The 22049-nt window shown below is 50.1% G+C and overlaps 1 protein-coding gene and 4 non-coding genes across 6 annotated transcripts; 4 read left to right on the top strand and 1 right to left on the bottom strand.

Annotated features, from left to right (window-relative positions):
- Positions 1-3436: 3436 nt before the first annotated feature.
- RAB42 (RAB42, member RAS oncogene family) lies at positions 3437-7742 on the bottom strand. 2 transcript variants are annotated; one of them, XM_054664758.2, is made up of 2 exons: positions 7263-7742; positions 3437-3625 (listed from the first exon to the last, which is right to left on the bottom strand). In XM_054664758.2, exons 1-2 carry the CDS (start codon positions 7493-7495, stop codon positions 3538-3540), a joined length of 321 nt encoding a protein of 106 aa, XP_054520733.1. In that variant the 5' UTR covers positions 7496-7742; the 3' UTR covers positions 3437-3537. The 2 variants fall into 2 exon arrangements, with proteins under 2 accessions (XP_054520733.1, XP_524636.3); XM_524636.8 differs by lacking the exon at positions 3437-3625 and adding an exon at positions 4557-6307.
- Positions 7743-19029: 11287 nt separating this feature from the next.
- On the top strand, positions 19030-19164 carry LOC112207301 (small nucleolar RNA SNORA16B/SNORA16A family). Its single transcript, XR_002941732.1, has one exon. It is a non-coding gene; the product is annotated as a small nucleolar RNA SNORA16B/SNORA16A family (small nucleolar RNA).
- A 407-nt stretch (positions 19165-19571) lies between these two features.
- On the top strand, positions 19572-19703 carry LOC112207336 (small nucleolar RNA SNORA44). The gene has a single exon (XR_002941768.1). It is a non-coding gene; the product is annotated as a small nucleolar RNA SNORA44 (small nucleolar RNA).
- Positions 19704-20209: 506 nt separating this feature from the next.
- On the top strand, positions 20210-20339 carry LOC112207349 (small nucleolar RNA SNORA61). The gene has a single exon (XR_002941778.1). It is a non-coding gene; the product is annotated as a small nucleolar RNA SNORA61 (small nucleolar RNA).
- Positions 20340-21284: 945 nt separating this feature from the next.
- LOC112207397 (small nucleolar RNA SNORD99) lies at positions 21285-21358 on the top strand. Its single transcript, XR_002941824.1, has one exon. It is a non-coding gene; the product is annotated as a small nucleolar RNA SNORD99 (small nucleolar RNA).
- The last annotated feature ends 691 nt before the right edge of the window (positions 21359-22049 follow it).

Raw genomic sequence — 22049 nt, forward strand, 5'->3', positions numbered from 1 at the left:
TGCCTGCATGGCGTGAAGCTGGGAGGAGGAAAGCAGAGTTAAGCTAGGGTCTTACAATTACCTGGAGTTACAAAAGAAAGGGCCTTCAGAGGTCATCCAATGTGGCCCTTATTTTACAGATAATGCTGAGATCTGGAGAGGTCGTGTGACCTGTCCAAGGTCACTAGGCAGGTCAGGACTCAGACCTGTGCCCTTAGTCCAGTGTCCATCCTTCTAAATGGCCTCCAAGGCCCCTTCTCTTGACCCCTCCCTTCCTGGTGGATGAGTTCTCTCCTTGGCCCTCAGGGTTGGGGTGGCACCACAGGCGCGTGCCATCACGCCCGGCTAATTTTTTATATTTTTTGGTAGAAACGGGGCTTCATGGTGTTAGCCAGGATGGTCTCGATCTCTTGACCTCGTGTTCCACCCGCCTCGGCCTCCCAAAGTGCTGGGATTACACGCGTGAGCCACCGCGCCCGGCCTATTATCCCCATTTTTAAATCACTGAGGCTTAGAAAGATAAAGTGAGTTAGTCAGGGTCCCACTGTTAGTGGAACTGAGATTCAAACCAGGTTTGACAGCAAAGCCTGTCCTATTTTTGGCAGCTGGGATAATGTGGTTAAAAGGAGGTGACGTCTACCTGAGTGTTGCAGGCAGATCAGATAACACAGGGAGAGAGAGCTGGGACTTTCCCGGCACAGAAAACAGCATGTGCGAAGTCCAGAGCCGCAACTGGTTCAGAATTTGGCCTCCTGGGCCAGTGGTTAGAGATGATGCAGCTGGCTCCAGGTGATGAAAGGCTTGGACTAGAGTGAAAGGATTTGGATTTTATGCTGTAGGTGTGGGGCCATAGGAGGATTCTAGCAGGGAGGCGGCCAAGCCAAAACTGTCCTTTAAAAAGATCCCTCTGGGTCAGTGTGGATGCTGAATTACAGGAGAACCTAGAGGCCTGAGACTCAAAAGGAGTGGCACAATGTACACTGGTGCCTCTGCCTTTCCTGTAGCCTGGGCACAGGCTTTCCTGTAGGCTGGGCTCGCTCTGCTTGTGCAGGCACACACCCATCAAAGCCACTTACAGCCTCTCAAGATTTTGCCACACTGAGGGGGATAGTGAGGGTAGGACTGGCGCGCTGAAGTTTGAGAAAGGACCCACCCCGGGGCTGGCCTGAGGCAGTGGACAAGATTATTGGAGCTGGCCTGGGTTCACCAATTTAGCCACATGAGTTTTCTGTCTTGGAGCTGAGGTCTGTGAAATGGACAAGATCAGCCCAACCTCACGGGGTTGCTGTGGGTTTAATAATAAGCCTCTGGTAGGGCCCGGCACGGTGGCTCACACCTGTAATCCCAGCACTTTGGGAGGCCGAGGCGGGCAGATCACGAGGTCAGAAGATCGAGACCATCCTGGCTAACATGGTGAAACCCCATCTCTACTAAAAATACAAAAAATTAGCTGGGCGTGGTGGCACGCACCTGTAGTCCCAGCTACTCAGGAGGTTGAAGCAGGAGAATCGCTTGAACCCCGGAGGCAGAGGTTGCAGTGAGCCGAGATTGCACCACTGCACTCCAGCCTGGGTGACAGAGCAAGACTCTGCCTCAAAATAATAATAATAATAAGCCTCTGACGGACCAGGCACTTTGGGAGTGGCTCATGCCTGTAATTCCAGCACTTAGGGAGGCCAAGGCAGGCGGATAACATGAAGTCAGGAGTTCAAGTCCGGGCTGACCAACATAGAGAAACCCCATCTCTCCTAAAAATATAAAATTAGCCAGGTGTGGTGGCGCATGCCTATAATCCCAGCTACTAGGGAGGCTGAGGCAGGAGGATCGCTTGAACCCGGGAGGCGGAGGTTGCAGTGAGCAGAGATCGTGCCATTGCACTCCAGCCTGGGCAACAAGAGTGAAACTCTGTCTCAAAAAAAAAAAAAATTGACGAAGCATCCGGGCGCAGTGGTTCACGCCTGTAATCCCAGCACTTTGGGAGGCCGAGGCGGGTGGATCACCTGAGGTTGGGAGTTCGAGACCAGCCTGGCCAACATGGTGAAACCCTGTCTCTACTGAAAATACAAAAGTTAGCCTGGTGTGGTGGCACACACCTGTAGTCTCATCTTCTTGGGAGGCTGAGGCGGGTGGATCACGAGGTCAGAAGATCGAGACCATCCTGGCTAACATGGTGAAACCCCATCTCTACTAAAAATACAAAAAATTATCTGGGCGTGGTGGCGTGCGCCTGTAGTCCCAGCTACTCAGGAGGTTGAGGCAGGAGAATCGTTTGAACCCAGGAGGCAGAGGTTGCAGTGAGCCGAGATTGCGCCACTGCACTCCAGCCTGGGTGACAGAGCAAGACTCCACCTCAAAATAATAATAAGCCTCTGACGGACCAGGCACGGTGGCTCATGCCTGTAATCCCAGCACTTTGGGAGGCCGAGGCGGGCAGAGTACCTCAGTTCGGGAGTTCGAGACCAGCCTGGCCAACATGGTGAAACACTGAAAATACAAAAGTTAGCCTGGTGTGGTGACACACACCTGTAGTCCCAGCTTCTTGGGAGGCTGAGGCAGGAGAATCGTTTGAACCCAGGAGGCAGAGATTGCAGTGAGACGAAATCGCCCCACTGCACTCCAGCCTGGGCGACAGAGCAAGACTCTGTCTCAAAGAAAAAAAAAAGAAAGAAAATTGATGAAGGAGACCAGGTACAGTGGCTCACACCTGTAATCCCAGCACTTTGGGAGGCTGAGGCAGGAGGATTGATTGAGGCCAGGAGTGTGAGACCAGCCTGGGCAACATAGTGAGACCCTGTCTCTGCAAATAATTTAAAAGTTAGCTTTGTGAAGTGCACCTGTAGTCCCAGCTACTTGGGAAGCTGAGGTGGGAGGATCACTTGAGCCCAGGAGGTCGACATTGCAGTGAGGTGTGATTGCATCACTGCACTCCAGCCTGGGCAACAGAGCGAGACCCTGTATCTAAAAAAAAAAAAAAAAAAAAAAAAAAAAAAAAAAAAAAAAAAAAAAAACCGATGAAGGAATGAAAAGATACCCTAAAGCAAGTAATTTTCCTCTCCTGGCCCCAGCTTTCTTATCTGTGAAATGGGGATGATTGTGCCAACCTCACCACGTTGTCACAAGGATGAATAAGGATGTTTTAAAAAGAAGAGGCAGGTCATTTGCAACAACATGGATGGAACTGGAATTATAAGTGAAAAAAGCCAGGCACAGAAAGACAAACTTTTTACATTCTCACTTACTTGTGGGAGCTAACAATTAAAACAATTGAACTCATGGAGATAGAGTAGAATGATGGTGACCAGAGGCTGGGAAGGGTAGTGGTGGGGGGAAGTGGGTATGGCTAATGAGTACAAAAACATAGTTTTTATTTTTATTTTATTTTTATTTATTCGTTTTTTGAGATGGAGTCTCGCTCTATCGCCCAGGCTGGAGTGCGGTGGCACGGTGTCAGCTCGCTGCAGCCTCTGCCTCCCAGGTTCCAGTGATTCTCCTGCCTCAGACTCCACGGTAGCTGGGATTACAGGTACACGCCACCATGTCCAGCTAATTTTTGTGTTTTTAGTAGAGACAGGGTTTCACCAATGTTGGCCAGGCTAGTCTCGAACTCCTGACTTCAGGTGATCCGCCCGCCTCGGCACTCAGAGTGCTGGGATTACAGGCGTGAGCCACCGCGTCCAGCCAAAAATGTAGTTAAATAGAATGAATAAGATTTAACATTTGATAGCACAACAGGGTGACTACAGTCAACAGTAATTTATTGTACATTTAGAAATAAAAAAGTATAACTGGATTGTTTGTAATACAAATAAAATATAAATGTCTGAGGTCATGGATATTCCCCACCCCCCACAAAATAAAACAGGTGAATTTTTATGGGTTTAAAAAAAAAAAAGAGGCAGGACCAAGTGCACAGGAAGACCCCTCAGCCCCCTCTCCATGGGGAGGAAGCTAAGAAACTCATTCTGAAAACCTTCTAAGAACCCTAGGAGGGAGGGATTATCAGTCTCATGTTACTGACTGAGGAGGAAACCAAGGCTCAAGGAGGCCAAGTAACTAGCTCAAGGTCACAAAAGAGAGTTAAGTGACTATGCTTTTTTCTTTTTTTATGAGACGGAGTGTTGCTCTGCCACCCAAGTTAGAGGGCTGGAGTGCAGTGGCGGGATCGTGGCTCGCTGCAACCTCTGCCTCCTGGGTTCAAGCAATTCTCATGCTTCAGCCTCCTAAGTGCTGGGATTACAGGCATGAGCCACCACACCCAGCTAATTTTTGTATTTTTAGTATAGACAGGGTTTCGCCGTGTTGGCCATACTGGTCTCGAACTCCCAACCTCAAGTGAACTGCCTGCCTAGGCCTCCGAAAGTGCTGGGATTACAGGCGTGAGCCACTGCACCCAGCAAAGTGGCTGTGCTTTTTGCTACAGCACAATGATACCCACTAAGCCCTACACCTGCTGAGATTCGGCCTAACATAAACAGTGTCTCTTCCATGAAGCCTTCCCTAATTGCTCCCAGGACATTCCCTGCCTAGCAGTTCCCGTCGTAGGTTAGGTTACCAGGAGGCAGATTCTGAGATGGAGATGAGTGTGCAGATGTTTATTAGGGGATATTCTTGAAATGGATACCTGTTTGGGGAAGAAAAGGAAGCAGGATTGGGCAAGGGGACAACTTGGCTATGATGTCACAACAGTGTCCTCAATGAAACCCACAGAGACTGATAAAGTTGGTTTTGACTTTCAGAGTTGTCCAGAGCTGGGGCAAGAGGGAAAGTCCTTTAAGGCCCCCCAGGAGATGAACTTTGGATACAAGCTTCCCTGAAGGGAGGGCCTTTCCCAGAGAGTGGGGCAAGCTGAAGTCCATCATCCAGTGGCACTCCAGCAGCTGGGGAGAGGGTTGATGGGTTCCCCAGCCAGAAAGGGGGATCTTGGTGGCTCATCACAGTGGCCACTGTGTGCCCAACATAGTTGCTACACATTCATGTTCATCCCAGCCTCCAACATCCATTTTTCAGCCCCTGGGCCTGGTCGGGGGGGCATTGGCCAGCAACCCTGGGTTTGACGTCACATATTAATCCCATGCCCAGAATCATTTTAGCCTGAGGACATAAGAAGCCTCCAAGCCAAGCTCCCCCTGGAATTCCCCGCACCTGCCTTTGCCCATGCATCAGCTTCCTGACGCTGGCTTCTCAGTGTCTGAGCCCAGGAATGCTGCCAGAGTGGCCACATCGCAGCCAAGAAAAAGGGAGTGGGAATGAGAGCTTTTGTCATTCAATTCACAGTGCGGCAGGCTCTGGGTGAGCACATCCTGTCCACTATCTCATTTGTGGTCACCACCTCCCTGCAAGGTGGGATCTTTTATGAGCCCCATCGATAGATAGGGACACTGAGGCTCAAGGACAGGAAGTTGCACATCTGGTCTCTCGGGCCTTTCTTTTCTTTTCTTTTCTTTTTTGAAACAGAGTCTCATTCTGTTGCCCAGGCTGGAGTGCAGTGGCGCAGTCTTGGCTCACTGCAATCTCTGCCTCCCGGGTTCAAGCAATTCTCCTGCCTTAGCCTCCGGAGTAACTGGGATTACAGGCATGCACCACCACGCCTGGCTAATTTTTGTATTTTTAGTAGAGACAGGGTTTCACCATGTTGGCCAGGCTGGTCTCGAACCCCTGACCTCAGGTGATCCACTGTCCTTGGCCTCCAAAAATGCTAGGATTACAGGCGTGAGCCACCATGCCTGGCCATCAGAACTTTCTTTTCTGTAGAAAGCCTCGACTCCAAAATCCAGGAAGCATGACTGTGTCAGGATACTGTTTATATGAACCCTTCTGTCATTTGTCCTCCAGAGAGATATTAACACTCCCCATCCCACCAGGTGGGCTAAGGCTGGGACTGCTTTAACCCTTCCTCTCCTAGAGTCAACACTGGCATGGGCCTGGGTGCTGCTTCCTGCTGGGGGACCTGGGGATTTGGGTCTTGTGGATGAGCCGGACACCCCCCCAGCCCTCTTCTAGCTTGATGTCCCCCTGCTGCAGGGCCTGCTGGATAGCATCAGCGAGGGTGTCAAAGGCCAGGTCCACATTGCAGTTGTTTTTAACCGAGGTCTCCACGAAGGCCATGCCCAGGGAGGCAGCTAGCTCCTCGGCCTCCTGGGCTGAGACACAGCGGGTGCTCTGCAGGTCACTCTTGTGGCCAACCAGCAGGAAGATGACCTTGTCCGGGCCCTGAGTGGCCATGACCTCCTGGTGCCAGTCTTGGATGTGTTCAAAGGACTTCCTGTTTGTCACATCAAAGACCAGCCGGACACCCACCACATTCCGGTAAAAGGACCTGGTGATGCACCTGGGGAGGCAGGGAGGTGGAAAGGTAAGCTGGGAGAGGCTGATGCCTCCATGACACCCCCAGAGGCAGGACCTCCTCCCGCTGGGATCCACAGAATGCCTCACACCCCAACAGTGCTCACTTCACACGGCCCCGTGGTTCTCTGCCTCGGTGTCTGTGTCTCTCCTAACAGTCTGGGTGCTGGCCGGGTGCGGTGGCTCACGCCTGTAATCCCAGCACTTTGGGAGGCCGAGGCGGGTGGATGTGGATCACGAGATCAGGAGATCCAGACCATCCTGACTAACACGGTGAAACCCCGTGTCTCTACTGAAAATACAAAAAAATTAGCCGGGCGTGGTGGCGGGCGCCTGTAGTCCCAGCTACTTGGGAGGCTGAGGCAGGAGAATGGCGTGAACCCAGGAGGCGGAGCTTGCAGTGAGCCGAGATCGCACCACTGCACCCCAGCCTGAGCGACAGAGAGAGACTCCGTCTCAAAAAAAAAAAAAAAAAAGAAAAGAAAAAAGTCTGGGTGCTCCAGTTAGGGAGCAAGCGTGACTTGAATCCCTCATTCCTGGAGAAGGCCTGGTGCTGCCCTGACCTAGGTCTTCGTTCCTCTGTTCTCTTCCTGGCAAACTCCTGCTGATCCTCTCTCCCTTCCACATCTCCTCGACACTTCCCGCTCTGTTCCCCTGAGCTCTCAGCACCCGGGGCCAGTATCACTCAGCATCTCTCCAGAGTCCAGAGCTCAAAGCCAGGGATGTTCCTGGTCTCTGGGACTCGACCCACCCCGCAGTGTTCGTGGGAAAAATGACTCCGAGCAGGGGAGGGTCTGGCCCCAGTGGACCGGGCGGGACCCAGGGCAGGGACCTCGCCCTCCGCCTGACCTCTGAGTTGGCCTCTCGGGAGTTGCCGTGGCCGAGCGCACGCTCACCGAGCCCCCTACCAGAAGTCCCTCCCGCGCCCCGGCTACCCGCACCTGAAGCGCTCGTGGCCCGCGGTGTCCCAGAGTTGCAGCTTGACCCGCGGCCCGGCCCGCAGCTGCAGCGCGCGGCGGTAGCACTCGGCGCCCACCGTGGGCTCGGGCTCGGGCTCCGGCTCCGGGGCGCCAGGCGCGCCTGCCACGTAGCTCCGCAGCAGCGACGTCTTGCCCACCGCCGCGTCCCCCAGCAGCGCGACCCGAAATTGGTAGCGGCAGCCCTCGGCCTCCATGGCCGCGTCCGCCACCCCGCCGCCCCGCGGCCGTTTTGTCCGCGCCCCGACCCCGCCCCTGCCCGGGGCCCCGCTGGCACCGCCCCCCGCTCCCCGCGCCCAGCCACCGTCCCCGGCGGGGCACCGAGGGCGTCGGACCGAGTGGAAACTCCTGGCCAAGTTTCTCTCTCTCGAAGCCTCAATTCTCTCCTCTGTAAAAGGGGGCTAATGATGACCCCTACTTCACAGGATAAAGGGACTAAACTAGATGAAGTGAGGAGGGGCATGGGGAGGAGACTAACAGCGCTGAAGCATCCACCTCACTCATTCCTTAATCTCCAGCCCCACCCCCTTACCCGCTCCACACCGCTCCCCCGCCCCCTCCCCCCCCACCCCCCCACCCCCCCCCCGCCTCCTCTGTGGGTTCCCTAGTTGGCGCCCAACCCTCTGCTGGACCCGGGAAGGCCACTCTGGAAGTGAGTGGTTAGTAGATGCTCCCTCTCCACCCAGAAGCCCTTTCCTGGAGCCCTCATTAGCCCTGGTCTGGGGCCTCTAGTTCAGTGTTCAGGTTCAACGTTCAACAGCCCCCACGGCTTCCTCTAATGCCTGTCTGAGTTGGACACCAGGGCCCCAGAAGGAACTTGGGCACAGTCTGGTTGAGGAGGCAGGACAGACACAGACAACTGCAATTCTAAAGGGAGTGCAGTTGGCCTGTGGATTTGACAACTAACATGTATGAGGCCAACGGTCAGTTCATGTTTTGTGGACAGCAACCCTTTGATAGTGCCATGGGAGTGCCCCTCTTAGAGCTGAGGAGACTGAGGCTCAGAGGCACGGCTTGTCTCAGGTCACACAGCAGAGTTGGGACTCACATCCAGGTTTGTCTCATCCTTCATCACCCCTTCGATGCCACAAAAGGGGACAAAGCAGGTCCCACGAGCACTAAGACACTGGTTGAGTTTTGCTTGGGTGAGGGGCTAGGGTGAGGCAGCACATGAGCCTCCAAGGTTTACTCCACCCTTTCCAGGCTGGCCTTCTGGAAACCCAGGGCACTGAGGCTGGAGTTCCAGTTGCTCCAGCCAACTCTAGTCTTTCTAGTCTCGTTTTTATTTATTTACTTATTTATTTTTGAGATGGAGTCTCACTCTGTCGCCCAGGCTAGAGTGCAGTGGCACAATCTCGGCTCACTGCAACCTCCACCTCCTGGGTCCAAGCCATCCTCCCAACTCAGCCTCCCAAGTAGCTGGGATTATAGGCACCTACCACCACGCCCAGCTAATTTTTGTATTTTTAGTAGAGACGGGGTTTCACCGTGTTAGCCAAGGTGGTCTCAAACTCCTGACCTCAAGTGATCCGCCCGCCTCCATCTCCCAAAATGCTGGGATGCTGGGATTACAGGTGTGAACCTGTACCACGCCTGGCCCACATGCACTTCTGACCATCTCTGATGTCAGTCTCTCTCCCAGGCTGCAGGCTCCTTGAGGGCAGGGGCTGATGATTGTATCCTCAGGGCCTAACTCAGTGCTTGGCATAAAGTAGAAACTCAAGGCGCAGTGGCTCACACCTGTGATCCCAGCACATTTGGAGGCTGAGGGTGGATCACTTCAGGTCAGGAGTTCGAGACCAGCCTGGCCAACATGGTGAAACCCCGTTTTTACTAAAAATACAAAAATTAGTCGGGCATGGTGGCACGTGCTTATAATCCCAGCTACTTGGGAGGCTGAGGCAGGAGAATCGCTTGAACCCGGGAGGTGGAGGTTGCAGTGAGCCAAGATCGCGCCACCGCACTCCAGCCTGGGTGACAGAGCGAGACTCCGTCTCAAAAAAAAAACAAAAAACAAAGTAGAAGCTCAGTAAATATTTATAGCTAGATGAATTAATGAAAGTGGGTAAGTGCTGTTCATTCACCCATCCATTCATTCCGTCAAACACCATCATAGAGCTGGACTTGGGAAGCCAAAGGGTCAAAGAAGCCCATCCCAGCTGATGTTGAAGCTGAGTCTCCAAGGATAAGTGGGATCTGGGAAGGTCAAGGAGAAAGGAGAATCCAGAGAGGCATGAAGCAGCTGGAAATGCAGTCTGACCCCAGCCCTCCCTGAGGCCTTTCCAGTCAGCCCACATGGGCAATGCACTGTCAGCATCTGGCTTCTTGAACTTCCTCCCTTTCCCAGATGCTCCTGCTGTGGGCTGGGATCATGTGTCTGCCTCTGACTGCAGTTAAATCCAGATGTCAGCTGACTTCTGCCATGACTTCTGCCACAGATTCACTGTGTAACCTGGGGTAAGTTATTTCCCTTCCCTGATCCCTGCTTCCTCTTCTGCTAAGTCAGGCAAATCATGGTACCTAATCTCACAGGGTAGTTCTGGAGGAGCCGCGTGACACAGCAGTTAAGGTTATCTGCACTTGCATTAGAACATATCTGGGTTGGGTTGGGCGCGGTGGCTCACGCCTGTAATCCCAGCACTTTGGGAGGCTGAGGTAGGCAGATCAGGAGGTCACGACCATCCTGGCCAACATGGTGAAACCCCGTCTCTACTAAAAATATAAAAATTAACTGGGCGTGATGGCATGCGCCTGTAGTCCCAGCTACTTGGGAGGCTGAGGCAGGAGAATCACTTGAACCCGGGAGGCAGAGGTTGCAGTGAGCCTAGATTGCACCATTACACTTCGGATACTCCATCACACACACACAAAAAACAGACCTGGGTTGTAGTTCCAACGGCCACTTACTGGGAAGAGAGAGACCCTGTGTAGAGGTGTTGGACTCAGTTTATTCTAGTAGGCCCAACCTCCGAGACCACCCTTAAACATCAGTAGACTGGGAGCTGTACGTGGATGGAAGCAGCTTCGCCAACCCCTGCAAAGTGACTCTGAAGAAGACGGCAAGCCCTGTTCCAGTCACACCCGGAAGCTGACTGGTCCACGCGCGGCCGAAGCATGAGGAAACTCATCGCGGGACTCATTTTCCTTAAAATCTGGACTTGTACAGTAAGGACTTCAACTGATCTTCTTCAGACTGAGGGCTGTTCCCAGTATATACATCAGGTCACTGAGGTAGGACAAAAGAGTGCTACAGCCCTATTATTTTATAGTTTTTATGAATGCCTAGGAACTCCAAAAGGAACCTGTTCGTACAATAACACTCAGTACAAAGTATGTAATCCAGGAAGTGACCAGTCCGATGTGTGCTATGACCCCTCTGAACCTCCCATGATCACAGTCTTTGAAGTAAGACTAAGGACTGGTCCTTTTCTAGGTGACACAAGTGAAGTAATAGCTAGGACAGAAGAAAGAGGGGTCCCCAAAAATGTAACCTTAAAATTTGACGCCTGTGCCGCTATTAATAGTAAACAGCATGGGATAGGATGCGGTTCTCTAGATTGGGAAAAAAGTTACACAGCAGAAAATAAGTACATTTGTCAAAAATCATATTTATGTGAGATGTGTCAATACTGGTCTTGTGTCATTTGGGCTACTTGGAAAGAAGATTTAAAAAGATCCTGTTTGGCTCCAAAAAGGAAAAGTCAGCCCCTCCTGCACGAGTGGGAGCTGCAACCCTTTAGAATTGATAATCACAAACCCCTCAGACCCAAAGTAGAATAAAGGAAAATATGTAACATTAGGCATTGATGGAAAAGGACTAGATCCCAGTGTAAGCATCCTAATAAAAGGAGAGGTTCAAAGACGCTCTCCAGAACCAGTATTTCAGACTTTCTATGATAAACTAAATGTGCCAGTATCTGAGATTCCAGAAAAAACTAAAAATTTGTTTTTGAAATTAGCTGAGCATGTAGCCCAGTCTCTAAATGTCACTTCATGTTATGTTTGTAGAAGAACCGTAACAGGAGATCAATGGCCATGGGAAGCCCGAGAATTAGTTCCCACAGGCCCAGTTCCTGATGAATTCCCAGCCCAAAAGAACCACCCTGACAATTTTTGGGTTCTGAAAGTCTCAATTATTGGACAGTATTGCATAGCTAGAGAAGGAAAAGGATTCACTCATCCTGTAAGATGGCTTAGTTGTCTTAGGCAAAAGCTGTATAATGGTACCACAAAAACAGTTACATGGTGGAATTCCAATTACACAGAAAGAAATCCATTCAGTAAATTTCCAAAGTTGCAGACTGTTTGGGCCCACCCAGAATTCCACTGGGACTGGATGGCCCCCACCAGGTTATACTGGATATGTGGACACAGAGCTTATGCTAAGCTGCCTGATCAGTGGACAGGTAGCTGTGTAATTAGCACCATTAAGCCATCTTTCTTCTTACTGACCATAAAAACAGGTGAACTTCTAGGCTTCCCAGTCTATGCTTCCCACGAAAAACGAAGCATAGCCATAGGTGATTAGAAAAATAATGAATGGCCCCCTGAAAGAATCGTACAATACTATAGACCCGCCACTTAGGCACAAGATGACTCATGAGGATATCGAACCCCCATCTGCATGCTCAACCGAATCACACGGTTGCAAGCTGTTTTAGAAATTATTACTAATAAAACCAGTCAAGCCTTGACTGTTCTTGCCTGGCAAGAGACTCTGATGAGAAATGCGATCTATCAAAATAGACTAGCTCTTGACTACTTGCTAGCAGCTGAAGGAGGAATTTGTAGAAAATTTAACCTTATTGGCTGGGCGCGGTGGCTCACGCCTGTAATCCCAGCACTTTGGGAGGCCGAGGTGGGCAGATCACGAGGTCAGGAGATCAAGACCATCCTGGCTAACACAGTGAAACCCCGTCTCTTAAAAAAAAAAAAAAGAAAGAAAATTCAACTTTACTAATTGTTGTCTACACGTAGATGATCAGGGGCAAGTAGTTGAGGACATAGTTAAAGACATAACAAAACTGGCACATGTACCCGTGCAAGTGTAGCATGGATTCAACCCTGAAGCCATGTTTAGAAGGTGGTTCCCAGCACTAGGAAGATTTAAAACTCTTATAATAGGAGTTATAATAGCAATAAAAACCTGCTTACTGCTCCCTTGTTTGCTACCTGTACTTCTTTAAATGATAAAAAGCTTCATTGCTACCTTAGTTCACCAAAATGCTTCAGCACAAGTGTACTATATGAATCACTATCTATCTGTTGCACAAAAAGACATAAGTAGCAAAAATAAGAGTGAGTACTCCCACTAATAAAAAGTGAGAGTCTCAAAGGGGGAAAATGAGGGAAGAGAGAGACCCTCTCATGTTGTTTTATATTGTTTTATACTCAGTACCTGTTTTTTTAAAAAAAAAAAAAGGAAATGAAACAAAGACAGGCAGCCCAGCGCCAGGCCCAAAACCGGACCTGGGCCTGCCTGGCCTAAACCTAGTAGTTAAAAATCAACTCATGACTTAGAAACCGATGTTATTCATAGATTCCAGACATTGTATAGAAGAACATTGTGAAACTGCCTACCCTGTTCTGTTTCTCTCTGACGACCGGTGCATGCAGCCCTTGTCAAGTACCCCTTGCTTGCTGAAATCAGTCATGACCCTTTCATGTGAAATCTTCAGTGTTGTGAGCCCTTAAAAGGGACAGAAATTGTGCATTTGGGGAGCTCGGATTTTAAGGCAGTAGTTTGCCGATGCTCCCAGCTGAATAAAGCCCTTCCTTCTACAACTCGGTGTCTGAGAGGTTTTTTCTGTGGCTCATCCTGCTACAGTGTGACCTCAGCCAAGTTTTATTCATTCATTCATTCACTTGGTGATTTTTTTTTTTTTTTGAGATAGAGTCTCACTATATTGCCCAGGCTGGAGTGCAGTGGCACAATCTCGGCTCACTGCAACCTCCGCCCAGGTTGAAGCGATTCTCCTGCCTCAGTGTCCCGTGTAGCTGGGAGGCGCGTGCCACCATGCCTGGCTAATTTTTTTAAATTAATTTTTTTATTTTATTTTATTTTTCCGAGATGGAGTCTCCCTCTGTTACCCAGGCTGGAATGCAGTGGCACAATCTTGGCTCACTGCAAGCTCCGCCTCCCAGGTTCACGCCATTCTCCTGCCTCAGCCTCCCGAGTAGCTGGGACTACAGGCGCCAGCCACCATGCCTGGCTAATTTTTTGCATTTTTAGTAGAGACAGGGTTTCACCGTGTTAGCCAGGATGGTCTCAATCTCCTGACCTCGTGAATGTCACATGCGTCTGTGTGAAGAGACCACCAAACAGACTTTGTGTGAGCAACAAGGCTGTTTATTTCACCTGGGTGCAGGCGGGCTGAGTCCGAAAAGAGAGTCAGCAAAGGGTGGTGGGATTATCATCATTAGTTCTTACAGGTTTTGGGATAGGTGGTGGAGTTTGGAGCAATGTTTTCTGGGCAGGGGGTGGATCTCACAAAGTACATTCTCGAGGGTGGGGAGAATTACAAAGAACCTTCTTAAGCGTAGGGGAGATTACAAAGTACATTGATCAGTTAGGGTGGGGCAGAAACAAATCACAATGGTGGAATGTCATCAGTTAAGGCTATTTTCACTTCTTTTGTGGATCTTCAGTTGCTTCAGGCCATCTGGATGTATATGTGCAGGTCACAGTGGATATGATGGCTGAGCTTGGGCTCAGAGGCCTGATGGTGATCCGCCCGCCTTGGCCTCCCAAAGTGCTGGGATTACAGGCCTGAGCCACTGCGCCCAGCCTGTTTTTTTTTCGTTTTTTTTTTTTTTTTTTTTAGTAGAGACGGGGTTTCACTGTGTTAGCCAGGATAATAGTCTCGCTCTCCTGACCTCGTGTTCTGCCCACCTTGGCCTCCCAAAGTGCTGGGATTACAGGCGTGAGCCACCGCGCCCGGCCCACTTGGTGATTATTTCAAGAATGCTGGCCATCTTTTATGTACCAGGCATTTATACAGCAGTAGGGGGGAAAAAAGACAAAATTCCAGCTCTCTTGGGATGCTCACATTCTAATAGGGAAAACAGAAAACAAAATACATATATAATACCATGTCAGGAAGCACTAAGTGCTGTAAATAACAATCAAGCAGGCAGTGACTTGAAGGTTGGAGGATGGAGGGGTGCTGTATCAAAATAGGATGGCCTGAGGAGGTGACATGTGGACAGAAACCCAGGGGAAGTGAGGCTTAAGAAGTGTGATTGTCTGTGATATTCAGGTGGGGCGAGTTCCAGGCAAGAGCAAAGGCCCTGGGGTGCTTCAAGAAGAGCAAAGAGTCCAGGAAGATGGAGCTGACTGAGTGAGGGAGCAAGTGGTGGGTGATGAGGGCAGGAAGGAGGAGGAGCCTAATCACGTATGACCTTGGAGACCATTATGGAGATTGCCGTTTTTATTCTAAGTGTGTTGGGAAGTCATGGGAGATTTCTGAGCAAGTGAATAACGTGATATAAATGTTTTTTAGGCCTGGCTCATGCCTGTAATCCCAGCACTTTGGGAGGCCAAGGCAGGTGGGTCACCTGGGGTCGGGAGTTCAAGACCAGCCTGACCAACATGGAGAAACCCCGTCTCTACTAAAAATACAAAAAATTAGCTGGGCTTGGGGGCAGGTGCCTGTAATCCTAGCTACTCAGGAGGCTGAGGCAGGAGAATCACTTGAACCTGGGAGGCACAGGTTGCAGTGAGCCAAGATCGTGCCATTGCACTCTAGCCTGGGCAACAAGAGGGAAACTCCGTCTCAAAAAAAAAAAAAAAGTTTTAAAAAATACATGTTACTTATTTATTTACTTTTATTTTATTATTTTTGAGACGGAATATTGATCTGTTGCCCAGACTGGAATGCAGTGGCACGATCTCGGTTCACTGTAACCTCTGCCTCAGCCTCCCGAGTAGCTGGGATTATAGGCGCCCGCCACCACGTCTGGTTAATTTTTTATATTTTTAGTAGAGACGGGGTTTCACCATCTTGGCCAGGCTGGTCTTGAACTCCTGATCTCGTGACCCACCCGCCTTGGCCTCCCAAAGTGCTGGGATTACAGGCATGAGTTACTGTGCCTGGCCTTATTTATTTTTAAAGGCAGGGTCTCACTTTGTTGCCCAGGCTGACCTCCAACTCCTGGACTGAAGTGATCCTCCTGTTTCAGCTTCCCAAGTAGCTGGACTACAGGTGATCCACTGCATCTGCCTTAATATAATATGTATGTATCTATCTATCTATCTATCTATATATATACACACATAGATATAGATAGATATATATAGATATATTTTTTGAGAGGGAGTCTCGCTGTATCACCCAGGCTGGAGTGCAGTGGCATTATCTTGGCTCACTGAAACCTCTGCCTCCCAGGTTCGAGCGATTCTTATGCCTTAGCCTCCCAAGTAGCTGGGACTGTAGATGAGTGTCACCATGCCTGGGTAATTTTTTTTTTTTTTTTTTTTTTTTTGTATTTTTAGTAGAGATGGGGTTTTGTCATGTTGGCCAGGCTGGTCTCTAGTTCCTGATGTCAGGTAATCCACCTGCCTTGGCCTCCCGAATTGGTGGGAGCTACTGCGCCTGGGAGATATACATTTTTTCTTAATGGTTTTTTGACAGCTTTATTGAGGCATAATTGACACACAATAAACTGCACAAGCCTGGGCGAAAAAGCGAGACTTCATCTCCAAAAAAAAAAAAGTTTAATAATTTTACTTTTTTTCTTTTTTTTTTGAGACGGAGTCTCGCTCTTGTCGCCCAGGCTGGAGTGTAATGGCTCCATCTTGGCTCACTTCAACCTCCGCTTCCCGGGTTCAAACGATTCTCCTGCCTCAGCCTCCCAAGTAGCTGGGATTACAGGCGCCTGCCACCATGCCCAGCTAATTTTTGTATTTTTAGTAGAAACGGGTTTTCACCATGTTGGCTAGGCTGGACTTGAAATCCTGACCTCAGGTTATCTGCCCCCTCGGACTCCCAAAGTGCTGGAATTACAGGCGTGAGCCACCGCGCCCAGGCTAATTATTAAGCTTTTAAAGCGTAAACAAACGGCCGGGCGCGGTGGCTCGTGCCTGTAATCCCAGCACTTTGGGAGGCCGAGGCAGGTGGATCACGAGGTCAGGAAATCGAGACCATCCTGCCTAACATGGGGAAACCCTGTCTCTACTAAAAATACAAAAAATTAGCCGGGCGTGGTGGCGGGCGCCTGTAATCCCAGCTACTTCGGAGGCTGAGGCAGGAGAATGGCGTGAACCCGGGAGGCGGAGCTTGCAGTGAGCGGAGATGGCGCCACTGCACTCCAGCCTGGGCGACAGAGCGAGACTCCGTCTCAAAAAAAAAAAAAAAAAAAAAAGCATAAAGTACAAAAAAAAAAAAAAATTGACTCTTAGACTTCATAAAAATTAAAAACTTTTAGCAGGCTGGCTGGCGTGTGGAGACCAGACTGTCGGGAGCAACAGCAGGATCTGGGAGATAAGAGACTATTGCTATCATCTGGGTCAACGATTAGGGTAACATCAGTGGAAGGGGTAAGAAACAGTCAGATTATTGATACATTTTAAAGGTAGAGCACACAGGAGTTGCTGATGGCTTGGACATGTGATGTTAGAGAAAGAGAGGAGTCCAGGACCACAGGCATGCGCCCCCACGACCTGCTAAAGTAGTACTTACTTTTTATTTTATTTTATTTTTTTGAGACAGAGTCTCGTTCTGTTGCCCAGGCTAGAGTGCAGTGACGCGATCTCGGCTCTCTGCAAGCTCCGCCTCCCGGGTTCACGCCATTCTCCTGCCTCAGCCTCCCGGGTAGCTGGGACTACAGGCGCCCGCGACCACGCCCAGCTAATTTTATTTTGTATTTTTTTTTAGTAGAGACCGGGTTTCGCCGTGTTAGCCAGGATGGTCTCGATCTCCTGACCTCGTGATCCACCCGCCTTGGCCTCCCAAAGTGCTGGGATTACAGGCGTGAGTAACCGCGCCCGGCAGTAGTACCTACTTTTTAAAGTGTAAGCAAGGAAAGTTGGCCCGCACCTGTAGTCCCATCTACCTGGGAGGCTGAGGTGGGAGAATTGCTTGAGCCCAGTTGGTCGAGGCTGCAATGAGCCTTGATCACGCCACTGCACTCCAGCCTGGGCAACAGAACAAGACCCTGTCTCAAACAAAAAAGTGTATGTAAGAATAAAAATTAATAGATTAGGCACAGGATGGGTGTTTAATTCTCGGCAATCACCACTAAGTTTTCATACTGAGGCTTATTCATTCCATGGGCAAAACATTGCGCTATGTGTGGTGCCTGAGGTGGGCTCCAAATTCCAGTCCTCTCCTCGCTTGCGATAGCTGTGTGATCCATTCCTAAGTTTCCTTATTTGTCCACAGAGCGTACACAGGGTTTTTATGAAAACTAGATCAGATAATCAGACACAGTTAAAATAGCACGCGCTCAGTAAAATTACATATTAGTGGAAGAGACAAGCCTTGAATAAAGCAATTGCCTTTCGGGGAGTATGACCCCCTCGCCGAAACCCACTCAGGCGCTGCTCGCTCGCACGCCCACTGAGCTCGGAGCGGAGCCCGAGCCCTTTCCCAGCACACAGACAGGGTTCATTTCCAGACTTTGAAAGACATCCCAGAGACAACTCCAGAGGCCAAGGCGGGTCGGCTTCCTGCGTGGGCCCAGCGCCGGGCACTGAAAGGTGAAGGCGCTTCTTCCCGCTCGGAGGAAAGCCTCTGGCGGTTCTCGCTTCGCGGGCTCGGGATGGACACGCGCGTAGGGCTGGGGAGGTGACGCGCGGACAACGCCGGGGCGAGCAAACTACAACTCCCAGGCAGCTGTGCGCCACGCGGGCGGCCTACTGTCGGGTGTGGCCGCGAGGGGCGGCCTATATAAGCTCTTGCTCGCGGCTTCAGCGCCCTTTCTCCCCGCCGCATGCCCGGTGTCGTCTTACTAGCTGCAAGCCTCTGCCTGCCTTCCTGCGCGCCGTTCCCCGCTAGTCGCTGCTGCTGGCGCGCACTCGCCGGGTTTTTCCTCCCACGGCCTCGAGATGGTCGTGAATGTGGCACGGAGGAGCCGGGCCTTCCAACCCGGTGGGCCCGAGCTCCGAAAGGCCCCCTCGGCAGTGAGAGGGGCGGGAGCCCGCGGGGGCCGCGCCCTTCTCTCGCTTCGGACTGCGCAACGCTGCGCTCTGTGCTGACAGGTGAGTGTTGCAGGCAGGCGGCCGGGTTTACGGAAGGGGTGGGGGTTCGGGAACCGGTCTCCTGGGGGATGCGGGGATGAATCCCTGGGCCTGAAGTGTCTTAATTCAGGGGGAGGCCGCATGCTGGTGTCAGGATGGCCTCCAGTTGCATCTGTGACATTTACCAGCTAGGTGATTTTGGGACTGGTGACTACGCGCGAGACCTCTGGAGGTCGCCCTGGTAGACACGGTTTTCAGAAGGACGGGTTTTAGGCATTCAGACCCTTGCGTGCATCCCAGCTTGTTGCTTTCAGCCTCGCTAAGTGACTAAGCGACCTTCAGGAAGTAACTTAATCGGTCTAAACCTCTTACCTGTAATAGGCGGATAAAACGGTCCCATCAAGGCTGAGAAAAAGCACACCAGATATTGGCACAGCGTGGGCAGTGGGGCCTACAGGATGACTTAGTCTACAGAGATCCCGGCGTACTTAAGCAGGTAGTAATGATGGACAGGTGAGGCTTTAGGCGGCCGCCCTGGGATCTGAATTGCCCCTTGGCCCTTATCGAAGCTGCAGCTGCTTCCGCATAGCTGCTGTGGTCAAAAAGGAGCCCAGAGTGACAGTTTTCCTTGACGGTCGCCGTTCTGTTTGTTGTAACTGATCTGCAACATTTTGGGAAAATACAGTTCTATTGTACCTGCCATCTTTCAGCTGTAGCCAGAGACCTTTATCAAAATGGGCTTGTTTCCACAGAACAGCAGAACGGTTGGGGGTTTGCATATACAGTTAACCAGCATAAGACTCGTACTGGGAAAATCCAGCTGGGATGTGACACAGCTTAACTGATAGCTTAAGGCATCAGTACTGGGACCAAAGGCTGGTCAGATTTGTATCATTCTGAGGACCAACTGATGGGAACAATAAAATTGTTCATGACAGTTGTTCTCATTTTGCTGTCCAGATGAAGACTCTTAAGATGACAGAAGGTGATTTTTCTGGTGATCGAGGAGTTCCGGGGTCATGACAGTGATGAAATGCAGGGGACCTGGTAGGTTTCTTTTGGAGACTGACTGGGGGCTGCCTGGTGGGACAGAACAGCATGTTTCCAAGGGCTGTGGCTGGTCATAGCCATGGGATCTCCAACTGCATGCAAGAGCAACCTGGAAAGACTTTGACAGCGCAGGTCAGTACAATACCTGCAAGCTGCCACTCAGCTTTCCTATAATGTTTCAGGACCAGGGCTGGAAGCCTTCCATGTGTCAACTTCAATGTAGATGGGTTTTTTTTTTTTTTTTTTTTTTTTTTTTTTTTTTTTTTTTGAGACGGAGTCTTGCTCTGTCACCCAGGCTGCTGGAGTGCAGTGGCATGATCTCGGCTCACGGCAACCTCTGCCTCCCGGGTTCAAGCGACTCTCCTGCCTCATCCTCCCGAGTAGCTGGGATTACAGGTGCCCACCATCACACCCAGCTAATTTTCTTGTATTTTTAGTAGAGATGGTTTTCACCATGTTGGCTAGATGGGTCTCGAACTTCTGACCTCAGGTGATCCGCCCGACTCGGCCTCCCCTTCCAAGGTGCTGGGATTACAGGCATGAGCCACCGCTCCTGGCCAGTTTAGTTTTCACACTAAGCTTTTTGTTCTGCAGGTTGCCCCCAAGTTTCCTGGCAGTGTGTGATACTGAGGAGGTGAGCTTGTTTCTGGAGCTGTGCTTTAAGGTAAAGTTGATCAGCTTAATCCTCCTGATCCCTTTCCCATCGGATCTGAACACTGGTCTTGGTGGTCGTAAAAGGAGGAAAAGTAATAGTGAAGCTGGCCTAAATGTTGTAATCTGGTATATGGCATGTGGGCTAGTTTCAGACAGGTTCAGAGATGGTTGGATCTCTGAAATTGTAAAATGAAGTATAATCTTAGGCTAAGGGAAGGATGCGTGTGAAGTTCTGGAGGTTGGTATGATAATAGCTGACCTATTACTGCATTTGGGAGGGATCTGTCATAGCTTCCTTGCCTCTTAATTAAGGGTGGTGTTTTTTTCTTTTAGATTCATGTTACATGTAAAGCTGTCCTCATTTGTGACTATGGACCTATGGAGTTGGGTAAGTTAGTGACTACCCAAAGCTTTGTCACAACTTGGTGTGTAGCTGCAGGTAGTGCTCAACTATCTGGGATCCTGTCCTAAATAGTCAACCTAATAGAACTAAAAGGTTACTTAGGTCTGTGTCAAAGTTACAGCTTTTTTTTTTTTTTTTTTTTTTTTGAGACAGGGTCTTTCTGTCACCCAGGCTGGAGTGCAGTGGCGCAATCTTGGCTAATTGCCTCCCAGGTTCAAGTGATTCTCCTGCCTCAGCCTCCTGAGTAGCTGGGACTATAAGCACGCACCACTATGTCTGGCTAATTTTTGTATTTTTAGTAGAGACAGGGTTTCACCACGTTGCCCAGGGCAGTCTTGAACTCCTGACCCCAAGTGATCTGCCTGCCCTGGCCTACCAAAGTGCTGGGATTACAGGCATGAACCACTGTGCTGGGCCAGAAAGTCTTAGCATCTTAGTAACATTTACATTTGGCCTCCCTCGTGTGCCGTTAGCTGTTCATTACCAGAGGGCAAAGATGGTTAGAACATGATTTGCCCACCCTAAAATGCATTGAAGGCATCAGAGGGCACCGTGGGCCACAAGGCCTGGTAGCCACAAATGTTCAGTGGTGGCTGGAGCTCATGATGCATTCTTTGGTAGGACGTCTCTCAGCATCAGGGAGAGTTGAGAGTGGGGTAGAAACAAGGGGTTCCATGTAGCACACACTGTATTTAGAATGACTGGTCCAGGATGAAACCTAATTTGAGTGGACATCCATGGATGAGCAATGCGGATATGGGACTGAGACCAGCTCCTAGGAAAATGTCTGGGTGGGGGAAATCTGGGAATTACTAACACAATGGCTTACACTTCCTTTGCAGGACAATCTCTATGGGAAGCAGAAGGCAAGGACCCCAGTCATTTTAGGTAGAAACAACAGCATGCTAATGCAAAAAATTATGCAGTGTGCTACTGAACTTCAGAGGTGATCAATAAAAGAATAAAAAGACTAATAAAAGTATATTATTTGTGTTTGTATTTTTTTGTAGAGACCAATCTGGTCTCTTCCCGAGCTCAAGCAATCCATCTCCCAAAGTGAGCCACCATGCCCAGCCCTTAAAGAGATCTTTGGAGATTTTTTATGATGTAGGATGAATGCTTTGCCTCAAGCAGTAAGCCCCAACACATGACAAGGTTGGACAGTTTCCCCATTTACTTGGGAAACATGGAAGTGAGCAGTATAAAGTTCACACGGAGGTCTGCTTTGGCTTTGAGCTATCAAAATATTGATCCTAAAGTGATCCAGGCCTTGTATATGCAGATGCTGCAACTCATGAAAACAGATGAAACCCATTATTAGAGCAAGTACTAATTCTTAGGCCAACTGGCCTGTTCCATCACACCCCAACACATTCTACCTTCTGGGGCGTGCTCCTACCACACCTGCTAGAGTGCCTTTTCTACCTAGCTGCCAGACTTGCACCAAGTTAGGACTCAAATATAG

Source organism: Pan troglodytes, chromosome 1 (assembly GCF_028858775.2).
Source record: "Pan troglodytes isolate AG18354 chromosome 1, NHGRI_mPanTro3-v2.0_pri, whole genome shotgun sequence".
NCBI classification, from domain to species: domain Eukaryota; kingdom Metazoa; phylum Chordata; class Mammalia; order Primates; family Hominidae; genus Pan; species Pan troglodytes.